The sequence below is a fragment of the Acomys minous genome, assembly GCF_964271855.1.
Source record: "Acomys minous genome assembly, chromosome: 12".
Classification (NCBI taxonomy): Eukaryota; Metazoa; Chordata; class Mammalia; order Rodentia; family Muridae; genus Acomys; species Acomys minous.
Window position 1 is genome coordinate 108,378,090 of NC_140493.1, and position 16,376 is coordinate 108,394,465.

At 55.9% G+C, this 16,376-nt stretch overlaps 2 protein-coding genes across 3 annotated transcripts in view; one reads left to right on the forward strand and one right to left on the reverse strand.

Moving 5' to 3' along the window:
• Window positions 1–187: 187 nt before the first annotated feature.
• On the forward strand, window positions 188–8,655 carry AANAT (aralkylamine N-acetyltransferase). The gene is made up of 5 exons (XM_084749580.1): window positions 188–3,103; window positions 3,292–4,270; window positions 5,834–6,051; window positions 6,487–6,641; window positions 7,077–8,655. The coding sequence occupies exons 3-5, from the start codon at window positions 5,889–5,891 to the stop codon at window positions 7,380–7,382; spliced, it is 624 nt and encodes a 207-aa protein (XP_084605706.1). The 5' UTR covers window positions 188–3,103; window positions 3,292–4,270; window positions 5,834–5,888; the 3' UTR covers window positions 7,383–8,655.
• Window positions 8,656–8,869: 214 nt separating this feature from the next.
• The window catches only part of RHBDF2 (rhomboid 5 homolog 2), a 28,305-nt gene continuing 20,798 nt past the window's right edge, over window positions 8,870–16,376 (reverse strand). For both annotated transcript variants that reach the window (XM_084749578.1, XM_084749579.1), the window contains 15 exons: window positions 15,780–15,975; window positions 15,500–15,703; window positions 14,982–15,110; window positions 14,578–14,696; window positions 14,285–14,482; window positions 13,044–13,155; window positions 12,736–12,810; window positions 12,410–12,571; window positions 12,067–12,173; window positions 11,868–11,931; window positions 11,678–11,772; window positions 11,394–11,469; window positions 11,164–11,264; window positions 10,843–10,996; window positions 8,870–10,119 (listed from right to left, as the gene is read on the reverse strand). In XM_084749578.1, coding sequence (XP_084605704.1) covers window positions 9,700–10,119; window positions 10,843–10,996; window positions 11,164–11,264; window positions 11,394–11,469; window positions 11,678–11,772; window positions 11,868–11,931; window positions 12,067–12,173; window positions 12,410–12,571; window positions 12,736–12,810; window positions 13,044–13,155; window positions 14,285–14,482; window positions 14,578–14,696; window positions 14,982–15,110; window positions 15,500–15,703; window positions 15,780–15,975 — 2,212 coding nt within the window. In that variant the 3' untranslated portion in view covers window positions 8,870–9,699. The remainder of the gene's footprint in view (window positions 10,120–10,842; window positions 10,997–11,163; window positions 11,265–11,393; window positions 11,470–11,677; window positions 11,773–11,867; window positions 11,932–12,066; window positions 12,174–12,409; window positions 12,572–12,735; window positions 12,811–13,043; window positions 13,156–14,284; window positions 14,483–14,577; window positions 14,697–14,981; window positions 15,111–15,499; window positions 15,704–15,779; window positions 15,976–16,376) is intronic.

Below are 16,376 nucleotides of genomic sequence, written 5' to 3' on the forward strand. Positions count from 1 at the left end.
ACTTGCTTGCCTAGCACGCTTGAGGCCTTGGTTTCAATTCCCAGCATGGGCGCGGGGGTGGGTATGGGTGAGGGGGAGTGGGGGGGTGTGGGGGAGGGGAAGGGCAGAGGAAGGAAGGAAGGAAGGAGGGATGGAAGGAAGGCTGGAATTACAGACAGGCAGTGAGGAGGTACCCAGAGACAATGGAGTTGCAAGAGAGAGACGTGGTCAGCATTGCCCAAGGTCCTGCTGCCTGGAGTGCCCTGGAAACAGAGAGCCTCAGCTAAGCTGCCAGTCCCCAGACACTCTCAAAGGCATCCTTGTTAGAGGAGTCACTTTATAGTCCTACCCTATAGTGCTTCTCACCATAAGAACTGGGTAGGGTCCACTGGATTTAGCCACTGGAGGAGTGGGCTGGCCATGCTGGGAGGTGTGTAAGTCCATTTTCCGCTACTATTAATGAAATGCCTCAATCTGGGTACTTTACAAGGCAATACAGCTTTGGGGGAATGAAAGCCTAGGATCTCAGAGCCCTGTGTACTCAGTTTCAGGAAAGGCCTTGTGACATATGACATCCCATTATGGCGGGAGCATGTGTGTGAAAAGATATCGTATGTCAAGCTAGCAGGCCAGAAGGAGATTAGCAGACGCATTCTTTATAACAACCCTCTTGATAGAAACAACCAGGGTCCCATGGGAATCACACTAACGCTTTTTGAAAGCAGTGGGCTCAATTGCTTTTTACAAGGACACACCCCTTCAAGGGTCCACACCCCCTCCTCCCAACACTGCCACAGCGAAAGACCGAGCTCTCCGTTTGTGGGCTCCTGAGGGGCCACACTAATGACATCCATGTCGCCTGATCACTGGTTAAAGCAGGAGGAGCGAGGAGGCATCGAGAACAAAGACCTCACCTGAGCCTTCCCTCCATCCCCTGAGTCTGGGCGGTGGCGAAGCCTCTGCCTTAATCAGCCACATGCAGACAGAGCAGACAGAAACAGGCCGTGACTAGGAAAGCAGGGTACAGAGCCTTGTGAAACCGTCCCATCCCTGACATTCTGCTTTTCTCTAGGGATTCTGGGAGGTGGGCTCCTTATTTCCTCCTGCTCCGCTCTGGCCAGTGGGGGCTGAGACAATGACTCCCCACAAGGAAGATAAACAGGCCCAGAGGCTGTGAAGAAAGCAGGACAACAGTGGATGTCAGCTCAGAGTGAGCTGTTGGTGGCAGGGGACTTCCTCGGCATCTAACATCCTGTTCTAGAATGCGAAGATCAGAGTCTCTAGAGGGTGGTAACCCAGGTGTTGGATTTTTTAAATTTCCAGACAGGGTTTCTCTGTGTTGCCCTGGCTGTCCTGACACTCACTCTGTAGACCAGGCTGGCCTCAAACTCACAGAGATCCATCAGCCTCTGCCTCCCACGTGCTGGGATAAAAGGCATGCGCCACTAACAACTGGCTAGAATTGTAAAGAATTATTTGTTTTTATTTTGTGCATTTGGGTGTTTTGTCTGCATGTGTGGTCTGTTTGGCCACGGAGGGAAAAAAGTGGGTGAGGGATCCCCCTGAACTGGAGTTATAGGTGGATGTGGGACTAGAACCCAGTTCCTCTGGAAGAGCAGCCAGTTCTCTGACAAGCTGAGCCATCTCCTCAGCACTCCCACCACCCAAATCTCAGGTGATTCCAACCTGAAGCCAGGAGTGAGGAGCACGGGCTGGAATGTGGAGAATACATGGGTTACAGGAAGCACAGGGCCTAGGGCACTTTACAGGTGTTCGGAGACCAAGGCCTTCAGAGCCTTCTGCAGCTTAGTGTGCCATCTCCTCTGATCATGATGTGGCATGGAGTCCTCCCCGGCTCCCTCACTCCCCTGTCAAGACAGGGAACCCAGGTGAGCTTTTGGATGAACAGTAATGGTATACAGCAAACATGCCCCCAAGGAGCAAGGGCCTCCTGCACTGGCTGGTTTTTGTCAATGCGATACAAACCTAGGCACATCTGGAAAGAGGAAAGCTCAGTTGAGGAACTGCCTCCACCAGGCTGCAAGTGAGCATGTCTTCAGGCATTTTCTGAGTGCTGATTGCTGTGGGATGGTCTGGTTCTCTGTGGGTGGGGCCACCCCTGGACCAGTGGTCCTGGGTTGTGTAAGAAAGCAAGCTAGAGCCTTGAGTGGTGGTGGTGCATGCCTTTAATCCCAGCAGCTGAGAGGCAGAGGCAGGCAGATCTCTGTGAGTTCAAGGCCAGCCTGGTCTACAAAGCAAGTCCAGGACAGCCAAGAATACACAGAGAAACCCTGTCTCGAAAAACCAAAAAAAAAAAAAAAAAAAAAAAAAAAAAAGCACAGAGGGCCTGGGTTCAGTTCCCAGCACTCTCAGTGAGGTTCACAACTGACTGCAACTCTAATCCCAAGGGATATGACCCTTTCTCCTGGCCTCTGAGGGTACCGGGCATCATACATGTGTGGCACTTACATACATGCAGGCAGTACACTCATACACATATATTTTTGAAACCCAAACTAAAAAAAAAAAAAAGAAGGCAGTCCTATACAAAAGCTAAGGTCAGGCCAATGTAATCGTGGTCTCTAGGGAGGAGGAGCCTCCGGAGTTGGGAGTCAACTGGGTATTCTGAAGGCTCTCAAGGTCATCTCATTCCATATGGCTGGGCCCTGTTGATAGTGAGGGCTCGATGTGTCATTTCAGGGCGTTCTGATCTTTGATTATTGTACCCATCAACCTGAGGAATCTCAGAATCTCTGTCTGTCTGTCTTTCTCTCCCCTACCCCCATCTCTGACATCTGACAGCATCTGGTATAACTAAGACTGCCCTTACACCCTTAAATTCACTATGTAGCTGAGGGTGGCCTTGAACTCCTGTGCTGGGATCACGAGCCTGTGCTACAGCACCTAGTATATATACAGTGCTGGGCTAGGTAAGCATCCTACCAGCTCAGCCATGTCCCCAGCTCAGTGGTGTGTTTTCTTCCCATGGGCCAGCAGAGACCCTAGCCATCCCCTCCCTTCCCCTCCCCTTCTCTCTCTTGCCTGGTGCATGGTGGAATTCCCCGGTTTAACAATGTCTAATATTTTGCCCTTTCCTATTCTCAGAGAGTCACCGTGTTTAGAGGTGCTTTCCAGAAAGCACCTGTCCACGAGGGTGGTCAGTGAAAAGGGATGAGGACTCACTGTGGAACCGTGGGCAGCAACAGATGGTTGCGACTGGACACCAGGGGGCGCAATGGAGCAAGCAACTAAGGAAAGACACAGTGGTCTTGGGGAACCCTGCGTGATGGCAGTGTGGGTGTTTTAGCTGAGGTCCTGTGTTTCCCCACCGGGCTAAGCCTAAGGAGGGCTTTCTGATCACATAGGAGGAGTCTGTTGACAGTCTCCTACAGGGTGCAGGCAGTTGAGGCAACAAATGGGAGCCCCCAGAGCATCAGACAACAGAAAGATAGCAAAATGTGTGGGTGGTGGTGTGCCTGTACTGGCCCTGGTTTCCCCCCAAGGGCAGAGGTTGGAACTGTGGTCCCTCTGGGAGGATCACTGGTACTTGCAGGTATGCCCTCTGCTGGTGGCTTCCAGGAATGCACCTCCTGGCTCAGTTCCTTAAGTGGGCTAGGTACAAAGAGCTACACTGCCCTGGTGGAGCAGGGCAGCGTATGGTAAGAGGACAGGGCAGGTGCTGGCCAGAGAAGAGCTAAGGAAGGAAACGGAGAAACAAAGTTGTGCGAGGGACAGAGATTGCTGGTGCTGAAGGTCCCAGAGGTGGGATGGTAGGAGCTGAGATGGTGGTAGAGATCTTTGGAGATTAAGAAAATGTTAAACATAACATACACATAGACGTTTGTAAAGAATTAGCACTGTTCAGCTGTAGCTTGCTAGGATTTCTAAAGTCTTTTCCCTGGGCATCAGAGCATGGGTGGCTGGTCCCCCTGCCAGCTGGGGACACAGCAGGGATTACAGTTAGACTCCTGTAGCTTAGGGCCTGAGACGGCTACTTGTAATTCTCTCTGAGTCCTCTGTGGTATTTTCAGTGTCACTGCTGACGCCTGCCCTCAGCAGGACGGGGCCAGGACCTGACTGCCAAGCCCTGCTGGCATTATACTGCCTGGGGTAACACGGGAGGCAGGGCCAGGGGGGATTAGAAATCTCTGCTCCTGTCACATGCTGCCAGGAGGATCTATACTACAGCGGCCTGGCAGACGGAGTCTCAGGTTCTCCTGGACCCTGCACCCGGTGACAGCCCCCAGGATCATCTGTGGTGGGGACACCTGGACTCCTTCTTACAGTTCTGGTAAGTGGGTGCTGTCGTGTGTGTGTAGGCCAGAGGTTAGCTTTCGGTGTCATTCCTCAGGAACTGCAGGAACTGTCTACTTCATCTTTTGGAAGAAGGTCTGTCACTGGTCTGATGCTCACCAAGTAGGCTGGGCTGGCTGAGGGAGCCGGCGAGCCCCAGGGATTTGCCCATCCTTGTCTCTCCTGCAGTAGGCTCACAGATGCTGGACTATGGGCCCTGCACCTGGGTTTTTCATGTTTTCAGGACTGTGTTTAGGTCCACACGCTTGAGTTAGCTCCACCGCCCATTTAAAAACATTTTCTTTTTTTCTTTTGCTTGTTTGTTTTTGTTTTTCCAGACAGTGTTTCTCTGTGTAGTTTTGACTGTCCTGGACTTGCTTTGTAGACTAGGCTGGCCTTGAACTCACAGTGATCCGCGATCCGCCTCCTTCTGCCTCCCAAGTGCTGGGATTAAAGGCGTGCGCCACCACCGTCTGGCTTTAAAAACATTTTCATTCTACTTTAAGAATTTATGTGCGTGTGTGGGTGAGTGCATGTGGAAGTCAGAGGACAACTTTGGGGTCAGTTCTCCTTCTGTCATGTGGGTCCCTGAGGTCACACGCAGGGTCTCAGGCTTGGTGGCAAGTTCCTTTACCTGCTGAGCCCTCTCACCTGAACTCTCCAGCTCTTTTGAAGGCAGGCGGATGGAAGGAGCCCTCTAAGAACCACTGGTTTGTGGGGTGTCATAAGAAAGGGCATCACGTGGGCACGTACTATGAACCCAAGCTGTCGGACAGGCATGCTCTCCTGAGTGTCCTCCTGAGCTCCCCCCACCCCAGACTCTCCTGTCTTAGCCTCTTTAACTGTCTTATCCCCCATCTCCTGAGCACGACCTAGTCTGACCTCATCTGGGAAAATGTGGGGCTCAGGCTCACATTAATTAAAGAGCTTTTCCTCCTGGGCTAGGGCCCGGGGGAGGACTGACGGTTCAGAGATTAACATCGTGTCTTACTCTCCCTTAGGACCTGAGTTCAGTTCCCAGTACCCACACTAGGCAGCTCACAGGCTCCAGTTCCAGGAGATCCAACACTTCTGGCCTCTGCCCACACACAGACACACAGACACGTTTCCTTCAACAACACCAACAACAAAACTAAAACGACCTCCTGGCCAGACTATCACTCAGAAGACAAAACGTCTCCCTATGGGTGACTAGCGATAGGTACCTGACTGGTGGTAGCTATGTGACTGATGTGGGGGAGGGGGGCCTGGGTGCCTGCCCACTCCACAGACTCAGTAGATGAGGCTGGAGGTTCACGTCCCCATGGCAACAGTGCTGCACTATCCAGTCTACCAAGGCTCAGACACCTGGAGGGCAGCACTAAGTCTGGAGCTCTAAGGGACCTCTAGCTCTTGAGGGAAAGCAGGGCGGTGACGCTAACACTGCAAGTTCCTGGAATTTGCCTTGAGGTCCAGGCACCTGGGGACTGGCTCCCCACCCTGGCCCCCACCCCCTCAAAAAGAGGCACCTGACTTGCACTTCTTGGACATGAAGGCCAGACTCCCCCCTCTTCTGTGACAGGTGCGAAGGGACCACTTCTGAAGTTGGGGAACCCCAGGGAGGGTTCAGCGGCCAGATGCCCATGTTGAGCGTCCACTCCCTGAAACCTGAGGCCCTGCACCTGTCACATGGAACCCCAGAGTTCCTAGGCTGCCAGCGGCGCCACACACTCCCTGCCAGTGAGTTCCGCTGCCTCAACCCGGAGGATGCCATCAGTGTGTTTGAGATCGAGCGAGAAGGTGAGTGGCACTTGGGAGGCCGCCATCTTCCCGAGACTCCTGCCTTTGGGAGTTAAAGGTTTTTAAAAGATTTATTTATTTATTTTACGCATATGAATGCTCTGCTTTCACGCACACCAGAAGAGGTAATCAAATTCCATTCCAGATGGTTGTGATCCACCATGTGGTTGCTGGGAATTGAACTCAGGACCTCTGGAAGAGCAAACAGTGCTCTTAACCACTGAACCATCTCTCCAGCCCCTTAGAAGTTAAATTTGAGATATCTCACACACACACACACACACCCCACAGAGGAGGGGGTGCTCTAGAGTAGGAAGCAACAGCCCAGAGTCACACGTTTTCCTAGATGGGGGTGGGCATCATCTGAGTGACCACTTCTGTATACAATGGGCAGGTGAGATAGCAAACGGTCATTCACCCTTGCCCTCTCCGCAGCCTTTATCTCTGTCTCGGGTACCTGTCCCCTGTACTTGGATGAGATCCGGCACTTCCTAACCCTGTGTCCAGAGCTGTCGTTGGGCTGGTTCGAGGAGGGCCGCCTTGTGGCCTTCATCATCGGCTCACTTTGGGACAAGGAGAGACTTACCCAGGTGAGGGTGGGCTGAGCTCCTCAGAGGTGGAAGTCTCCCTCAGAAGCAGGGACCCCTCCCAAGAGCCTTCTGCCCAACCTTTTAGAGCAGCAGTTCTCAACCTTCCGAACGCTGAGACTCTCAATGCAGCCTTGTTATCATGACCCCCCTCAACCTTAAAAATCGCTTTCACTGCAACTTCCGTGAATCAGTCGTCCTACACGCCAAGGGCGGCAACCCACAGGTTGAGAATCACTGCTTCAGAGTCTCTAAAGAGCTCTGAGGCTTTGTCAGTAGGACTGTAGATGTGGCCCGCAGCGGGGTCCCATCTGGGTGAGAAGGGAGCCCTGGCTGGCAGCCACTCCTGGTACTCAGGACCCCTCCTTTCCTTCTGGTCTGGGTTGGGTTTTGGGGAGCAGCTATCAGCAGAAGTAACCTGGGTATCTGTCCCCCAAGGAGTCGCTGACACAGCACAGGCCTGGAGGCCACACAGCCCACCTGCACGTCTTGGCAGTGCACCGCACCTTCCGGCAGCAGGGCAAAGGCCCTGTCCTGCTTTGGCGATACCTTCACCACCTGGGCGGTCAACCGGCCGTGCGTCGGGCTGTGCTCATGTGCGAGGACGCACTGGTGCCCTTCTATGAGAAACTTGGCTTCCAGGCTGTGGGCCCATGCGCCGTCACCGTGGGCTCCCTCACCTTCACCGAGCTACAGTGTTCCTTACGGAGCCACGCCTTCCTGCGGAGGAACAGTGGCTGCTGACCCAAGCTGCCCACTTGGCCGTGGAGAGGTGGCAGTGGCAGGCTGGGGGCTTCTGTCCAACTCCCATGTCACACCCTTCTCGGCCTTGAGCGCATCCAAGTACAGTTGGCTGGCATGAAGTGAGACAGCAGTTCCCAACTGGAGTAGAGAGGTTAAGGGGCAATAAAGACGACAGGAGGTGGCTTCACTCTAGCCCTGGCTGCTGTCTGTCCCCAGAGGACCTCTTAGATTCTGAACTGTGCACAAAGCCAAGACTAGGACGGGGAAATGGGAGGACGGGAGGTTTGTCTCCACACTTCCTCCTGTGCCTCCTACATTTCTGTGTCCCAGGGCACTGCCCTGACCCTTGGGGACCCTCGCTCTTGCCAGGCTGACGCCCATTCTTGGCTCCTAGCTCTGGGAACCAGGGGCAGGCAGGAGGCGGGGAACTGTGCATGGTGGCAACCTTGGAGTAGAGGAGTGCTGCAGGGCCACACCCCGCTGCCCTTGAGCACCAATGTGCCTGCCCACCTGCCTCCCCAGGTCTCCCTTCTATCCTGGTCCCCTCACCAGCCCCAGTACTGACACCTCTGCCCACTAATAAAGCAGCTATGCGCCAGTGGCTGCAGCTCATGGGTGTGTGCCAGGTCTTGAGTGGATGGCAGCAGACATCCCCCCCCCCCCATGCAGGACTACCTGCCGAAGAAGCAGGCCATCCCTGCAGCGGTCAGCCTCTGACTCCCTGGAATGAAGGCAGAGCATCCCGGCAGAGGTCTTAGGGCTCTACGTGTCACATGGTCCTCTCGGGGGCCATGGGGGCTTTGTTGTCATCTCTGTCTGGTGTTTGGTTCAACTAAACACCGGAGAAATCCCAAGTTTTCTAGTCTGCCTCAGCCTCATGGGGGTGGCGCACACCTACAGTCCCAGCACTTGGGAGGCAGAGGCAGGCAGCAGGTCTCTTCATTTTGAGGCCATATTTGTGTACCAGTCATACGTGCAGCGCCTGTGGAGGCCAGATGGAGCTCGGTCTGCTGGAACTGTAAGTACAGGTGGCTGTGAGCCGTCACATGAGTGCTAGGAACTGAACCCAGGTCCTCTGAAAGAGCAGGCTTTTAATCTCTCCAGTCCCCGCGTGGTGTTTTGTGTTTTTTTTAAGACAGGGTTTCTCTGTATAGTTCTGGCTGTCTTGGAGTTTGATCTGTAGACCAGGCTGGCCTCGAACTCAGAGATCCACCTGCTTCTGCCTCCCGAGTGCTGGGATTAAAGGCCCCATCTGGCTTGAGTGTTCTTTAAATACTCGTTTTTATTTCTGTGTATGCGCGTGTGTCTGTGTGAGAGGGTGCTCACGGAGGGCAGAGGAGAGCTTTGGATCCCCTGGCGATATGGTCGTTGGCCACCTGACTTGGGTGTTAGGGACTGAACCCAGGTCCTCCACAGGGACAGGAAGTGATCCATCTCTCTAGCCCCAAGTTCTAGCTCTCATTCTCCTCGAGGTCTGAGGCTAAAAGTATTTTGATAGAGAATGCCATTTAATAAACGTGAGACATCATCCATACAAAGTTAGCGTTACTTTAAAAAAAAAAAATTAGAACCATAACATAAATTGGAAAAGGAAACAAAACACCAGGCCTGACTGAGCCTCAAGCACCCCTGGGATCTAAGCCCTCAAGGCGGCTCTGCCCAGGGCCATGGGGGAGTGAGGCAGGGGTGGAAGGGACATCCTGGCCTCAGCAGACACACACGCTGGAGCTAGGGCTGAGCTGGAGGGTTTAAGAGATCTGGCTTCTCCGCTTGACAAAAACCCTTAGCATTCCTGTACAGCCGTCTCTCCTTGCTTGCCATTGCCCCAGACAATGGCCGGAGCCTTTCCCACAATGCTATGTCCAGGGGCCTTAGGAGCAGGCTCACGAGTCCACGGACAAATGCAGGAAGGACTCGTAGGACAGGAAGGGGGAGGAGGAACAGGAAGAGGGGTCATAGCAGCATGGTGGGCACCTCAACCCTGGGGACAACTGAGGGAGCAGCTGTGTGTCTGGCGAGGTCACATCACAGTGACAACGGGAAGATGGCACCTGCAGAGGGCAAAGCCCTGAGCCCTGAGAAGAAAAGTTACCATCCCTATAGGGCAAGAGAGGCAGGCAGGACCTGGGACCCAGGCCTCAGAGAAGTAAGTGCATTCAGGCCTGAGAAGGGGAGGGCTCACCTCCCTGGGGAACCTGCCCTCACCACCTGTCTCATACGGAGTGAGCCTCGTCTGTGGAGTGAGCCGCTGGGCTCAGGGCCCCATCTGCCTGCGAGTCTCTACAGACACACGGCCCGGGGCAGACACAATGTCTGCTTAGTGTAGCACCTGGTCTAGCTCATACTTCTCACAGAAATGGCTGGTGAAGGGAAAGCAGGTGAGGTACTCGATCCAGGGCCAGTTGATGGGGTAGATGTACAGCCACAGCACCAGGGAGGCAAAGAGCCCAGCAAAGACCACAAGTGACACCAGGATGAGCGCCCGCTTGCGGTACTTGTCACTGGTGCCAAAGGTGATGTAAGGGAGGAAGGCGAAGGCCAGCAGCATACCACTGAGGAAGCCGAAGATGTGCGCGATGTTGTCTATCCAGGGCAGGAGGCCACAGATGAAGAGGAAAAGCACAATGGCAGAGAGGTTGAAGAAGGCCTTCCATGGTCGCTCCAGCAGCTGCCAGCTCTGGAAAAGCTCCACGAAGAGGCAGGCGAGGAGGCCGAACTGCGACCCGGCTGGGCCCACCTGGGGTCGGGGAGGAGAGATGTGGCACGTTGACCCTGGGTACCAGGTACCAGCAGTGGGGGACATCTCCCACTCAGGATGGGGCACGAGCTGCCGGGCTTGCTCTGTCCATCCTTGCAGCTAACCTGGGTTTGGTACCCCTGGTGCTTAGCATAAGCCAACCCACTCCTAGGAGAGCGCAGGCAGCGGAAAGCGCACAGACCAGAGGGAACAACAGACTCAAGGGCAATGGATCGAAAGACCTCTGCTCTCAGAGAGCAGCTGTATGGAGGGTTTCACTGATCAAGGAACAGGGAGCTGCGCTAACTCTAGAGTATCCCTGTCCCCTCCTGCCAAGAATTAAGGGACCTTACTTGGGGAGGCAGAGGCAGGCGGATCATTGTGAGTTCGAGGCCAGCCTGGTCTACAAAGTGAGTCTAGGACAGCCAAGGCTACACAGAGAAACCCTGTCTCGAAAAAACAAAAAACAAAAAACAAAAAACCAAACAAACAAAGAAACAAACAAAAAGATTTAAGGGACCAATCAGTAAGTCCCGGCTTAGCTGCTCATCTGTAGGTAAACTTGACTCAACAGGGGCTCTGTGCCGTTGCTGTTGCTATGCATCCTGGGGTGGGACTAGAGCAAGAAGCAGCAGGGTTGGTCCTCCCCACGTGCCACAGTGCCTTAGGCCTCAAAGGAAGGGCTCAGCCCGCCCTCTATGCCGTCGCCTCCCAAGTCCCTACCTCTGCCCGATAGGGGAGGAAGATGGCGCTGGCCAGGTTGCCTGTGATGCCACTAAGGATGAAGATGATGGAGATGCGGTGCCAGCCAGCCAGCTTCTCTAGGTCCCTCAGGATGGTCATTTGGAAGACTACAGACACAAGGCAGTGCACTATGCTGGGGGGTAGAGACATGAGCATCATCACCCTTCCCCGTGTGCCCATGGCCGTCAGCAGGGCACACCTGCAGGCCGAGCCAGCTGTGCTCGGTGCAGAAGCCCTTTCTCCAGCATCTGCGTGGGAAGACACAGGAGTCTGGGCACGGGGCAGCAAGGCAGCTCTTACCCAGCGTGCAGGAATAGAGATAGCCAGATCCGGTAGAACTGGTCGGGGATCTCGGGGTTCAGGAAAGGCAGTAGCCCGCACACCTTGTCCAAACAGTGCACCTGGGTGAGGGGCACGGGGTGGTTAGTGCTGCCCTGGGAGGCGGGCCAAGTCCGAGGCTTCCAAATGGGAAGGAGCTGGTGATCCTTTGGGTCCTTGCAGTTTCCACTACCCAGACAGCTTTCACCTACCTGGGAGCAGAGCGTTGCCTCCTCGTGGAAATAGCCATGCATGAACTCACAATACTCCCGAGTGGTGATCTCACAGCTGTGGACAGGAAGCAGACAGGGCCATCAGCCCCCGAAAGGGCACCCGCTGTCTTAGGCTAGAGGCCAGCACCAGACCATGGCAGGCAGGATGGAACAAGCTCCCTTTCTATGTCACTGCCCCCTTCATCCTGCCTTCCCCCTCACCTGAGATCAGGGAACAGAAGACCGTTACAGAGGTCCAGAGGGGCTTGGGGATGTTGGCTCACCTGCCCTTGGTGCCGATGCAACAGGGGCGGCCTTTGATCTTACAGTCTATGTGCAATAAACCGGTGTGGTTGCTCTGGGCCTGCTCCGTGCAGATCTACGAGAGGGCACCCAGAGCAATGGGCCTCAGTGACAGGAAGCTAACCGTCCCTACCCTCATGCCACAGCCTTCTGCATGAGTCCCACACTCACCGGCCACTTGGTAATGTCATCAGGCCAGATGTGGGCTCCACTGGAGGCGGGCTCCTCACAGGTCCTGGAAGCAATGGTTAGACTGGGCAAAATGCAGAGCCGGGACACCCCAGCCTGCCACACCCACCCGCCAGCGTCCTAGAATGCAGTGCCAACAGCTGGGCGCCACTCTGGACCCACGGGCGGCTCTCGGCTGTACCTGGGGTCCTGGTGGCACACAACCGCCGATGGCTGCTTCTGGCTCAGGTCGGATTTATCCGAGGGCCAAGTTTCATTTTGCCATTTCACGAAAGTGGCCAGAGTCTCCTAGAGGGTGGAGGGGAGGTCAGGTCCTGCCAGGGCAACACCATTCAGAGGGCGGCGTGGGCGGGGAGCCCTCCAGGGCAAGGACCATCTGGTTTCCCCAGGGCTCAGGCACTTGCTGGGAAGCACCTGTCCAACTTTCCAGACACGGGCTGTGGGCTTGCCTGTCAGGCTGGGGAGGGAAGGAGCCATGTGCCAGAGCTGCGGAGGTGCTGGCAGGGCCCGGGGGCTGGACTCACCGAGCAGTCCTTCTTCTGGGTCTGGATGCAGCCCGAGCGGTCATTCTGCACGCAGCAGCCGGAGCTGCGCTCGATGTCGCGCTCCCTCCGCACCAGCTGCTCGATTTGCCGGTCTTTCCGGATGCAGGGTGAGAACTTTGCTCCCAGGTGGATCAGGTCAATCTGGAGTCGGGGAAGGGGCTGGTGAGCCAGCACTCTAGACTCAGAGGGGCCAGGGGCACCCTGCATCTACGGTAGAGCCTCCCCCCAACCGCCCATCCGCCCGTGGGGAGCGACAGGATGCAGGGCTCCCAGGCAACAGGGCTCCCAGGCATCCCGAGCCTTACGGAGCTGGGGCCAATCCAGAAGTTCTCCTGCTGGGTGTATTTCACGCTCTCGTACACGCCCCTGTTCTTCAGCACCTGGGAAGGAGGTAGGTTGAGGCACTGGAGGAGCCAGAGCCCTGGGGGGGTGAGAGGAGAGAGGGCCTGGGTGGCAGCTCCAGAATTGGGCAGCCTCTAGGAAAGACTCAGTCTATGCGAGCCTCGGCGCCTCCAGCTTGAACCAGGCTGTTGTGCAGACAGTAGTTGGTGCCGACTGTGCTGAAGGCTCTCGGGTGAGGGCTGCTCCCCCAACCCCCGGGAGCCCCACTCACCAGCTGGGTGGTGACGTGCTGGGCAAAGCCCACAGGTGCAATGCCGTAGGTGCAGATCACCAGCAAGGTAATGATGATGTGGACAAAGGTCAGCCAGTAGGTAAAGTAGGGCCTGTAGGCAGAGGCCTCCGGTCAGCCTGGCAAGAGCTCACACCCGGCCAGCCCTTCACCTGGCCACAGCAGTCTTCCCTAAGCTCTTTGATCGCCCCCAGCTCAGCCTTCCCCACAGAAGCTTTGAAAATGCACCCCCGAGTCTGTCTGTCTGTCTGTGAAGATCAAGAACACCCCTGCTGCTAGCTGGCAAGCCTTGATATGCTCACCTCAAATTCCCTTCTCCTCTGCTTGCACTTCCTGAAACAACACGTGCTCCCTGAAGCCCCAGGGCCTTTGTGCACACTTTGAATCACCTGGGAGGCTCTGCCCACCTTGCTCGACCATGCCCCCAACTCACCCTAACAACAACCTTCCACGCGAGCCGCTCACGCGCCACACCTGCCATTTCTCAGTTAGTACAACTTGGAGTCACACTGTCACTCACGCCATGACGATCTCACACTCTGTTTCCCTTAACGTCTCTGTGCCCCGCTTCCCCCAGAATCCCTCGCTCCAGGCCCCAGCTCCTCTTGTTCTGTTTCAAATTCGTCTTGAGACAAGGTCTCTCTATGGAGCATTAGCTAGAACTCACTATTAAGACCAGGCTGGTTTTGAACTCACAGAGCTTTATCTGCTTCTGCCTCCTGAATACTGGAATTAAAAGCATGTGCCACCATGCTGGGCTTCAAAGTAAATGTTTAAATGCCATTATCAGTGTGTATATGCATGATTCACTATGGGGGGGGGCAGAGGACAACTTTGTGGAGTTGGTTTTTTCCTTCCACCTTTATATGGGTTCCAAGGATTAAACTTAGGTCACCAGTGTCATTAAGCCATCTTGCTAGCCCCAGCCCCATGCATAATGCCCTCCTGTAAGGGCTGTGTCCTAGAGCCTACGTATGGTTGTGTTTCTTCAACATTTGTTGGCCGACTGCTGTCTGGGAGCCATGTTGAGAGTAAGACAGCAGCAGCCTGGGGCCCTGCAGGTTACGTTACTCCCTAAGCACAGACATGCCCGGAGCTTGTCGTTGCGTGCCTGACCTGCAGGGGGCGCTCTGGAAACGCTTATGGAAGGAGACGGGCCATGCTTGGGGTAAAGACCCTGAGAGGTTTGGAAGCTCTGCTCAGGCTAGCTCCTGGGGGCTCACCGGTGACTATCAAAGCTCTCCAGCTGCCGCTGTACGGTGCTGCTGATGCTGCGTCGGTAGCTGCGGTTCAGCCAGTTGCCCACCACGCCCAGGCCGTAGTGCCGTTTCTTCCGGTCAAACGCAAAGTGCTTTACTTTGGAGGCAATGCGCTTGCCGCGCTGGGTCCCGGCAACTGGGGCTCGGCTGCTGTATTCTTTTCTGGTGGTGACAAAAGCTCTCAGCCTGAAGACCTTGCCAGGAACCGGCCTGGCAGAGGACCGCTGGGCACTGGGGAGTCCCCACCCTGTACTCACAGAGGGATCTGCACTCCATCTGGAGAGACTGGGGAGGCAGAGCGAGGGGCACCTCGGAAGTAGCTGGCGGAGAGCGGGGGAGACTCGAACACGTCATCAGGCATGGAACTCATTTCTTCCTGAGTAGAGGGCCCCAAAGGCAGGGTCAGGGGTCACTGTCCCAAGTACCCAGACACCCTAGCACTCCAATCAAGGGCCAGACAACGCTGTGTGTTCTCTTCAGGATGGAAGGAAAGCCACGTGCTTATCATCCCTGAAGTGACTTTCCCAGTGGGTTCACCCACCCCCCGAACCCCACATCTCCCTGTGAGAGCATAGCTCAGTGGCTCACAGAGGACCTTTTGGGGATCCCAGCACCCAGGCCTCCCCATCCCCTGCCCAGAGAGTCCACGCCCCATGCTTGCCTTACTAAAAAAGGAGGAGTCAAAGGTGTCTGCTCCATCGACAGCATCCTCCTCTAGGAAGCTGGGGTAGGCGAAGCTGCGCTTGACATTCCGGCACCGCTGCCCAGTGGCATCAAGCACCGAGCGCCCCTGAGCACAGGACAAAAGTATCAAGGAGGACCCACGACCCCAGGACCGAAGGGGCACAGAGTGCAGGCTGGCAAAGGCACAGAGCCACTGGTGAGTGCACAGGCTGAAGGTTCTGCTCCCAGCTGGCCCCACACAGCCTCTTTCCAGCTCTTCCCTCACGATCTCTAGCCTGCTACCAGCAGGTGGCGCTCCAATACTCAAGGTATGCACATGGCATCCCATCATACTCAGGCCTGGGGCCATGTCCCCTCCCTGCAGCCTCTTGGCCCAGCACTCTAGTCCCTTGCCGGTCTGATCCCTTTAGTCTTGTTACTGCCTTCATAAATGTAGAAAGTGGCTCCCTAAAATAGATGGCTGGTGACAATACCTCCTTCAATGCAGGGCCTCACCTTGAGGAGGGCAGCAGCCGCCTGAAAGCTCATATGGGCAACAGATATCCTTTTGCGGCGGGGCAGGTGGGAGTAGCCAGAGCGGACGCTGGTGAAGGATGTGAGGGACAGGACCCCTGGAGTCAGAGGTGGGTGGGGAGCATGAGGCCGGTCCACCTCATCTGGGTGGCGGAAGGCCCGACCTCGTGCCAGCGGATCCACAATCTGCAAGAGACGGTGGGTAAAGCAAAGCTGCCCAGGCCCCGAGGGCTGCTTAGTATCCCACCTCCAGGGAGCCCACCTTGGGCATCTTGCAGGGTTTCGGAGACTCAGTGCCCTGGAAGGACGGCACCTCCTGGCTGGGCAGCTCTAGTTCTCTCTGGCACGAGGCCTTGAGCCGGCCATAGTGCACGCTGCAGTGGTGTAGGCTGCGCCGCTGCCAGTTTTGTCGCTTGCCCTCCCAGTCGCCGCTGACCCCAAACCACTGGGCCGTGCCCCTGTAGAAGAGATACAGTGTGGGTGGAAACCTGAGCACACACTTGTTGTGGTACACATGTGTGCACACGGGAGATGCGGGGATGATGACACTGCACATGGGCACAGAGGAGGTGAGGGGGGAAGGTGCAGGTGTGCACAGAGGAGGTGAGGGGGGAAGGTGCAGGTGTGTACAGAGGAGGTGAGGGGGGAAGGTGCAGGTGCGCACAGAGGAGGCGAGGGGGGAAGGTGCAGGTGCGCACAGAGGAGGTGAGGGGGGAAGGTGCGGGTGCGCACAGAGGAGGTGAGGGGGGAAGGTGCGGGTGTGCACAGAGGAGGTGAGGGGGGAAGGTGCAGGTGCACACAGAGGAGGTGAGGGGGGAAGGTGCAGGTGCGCACAGAGGAGGTGAGGGGGGAAGGTGCA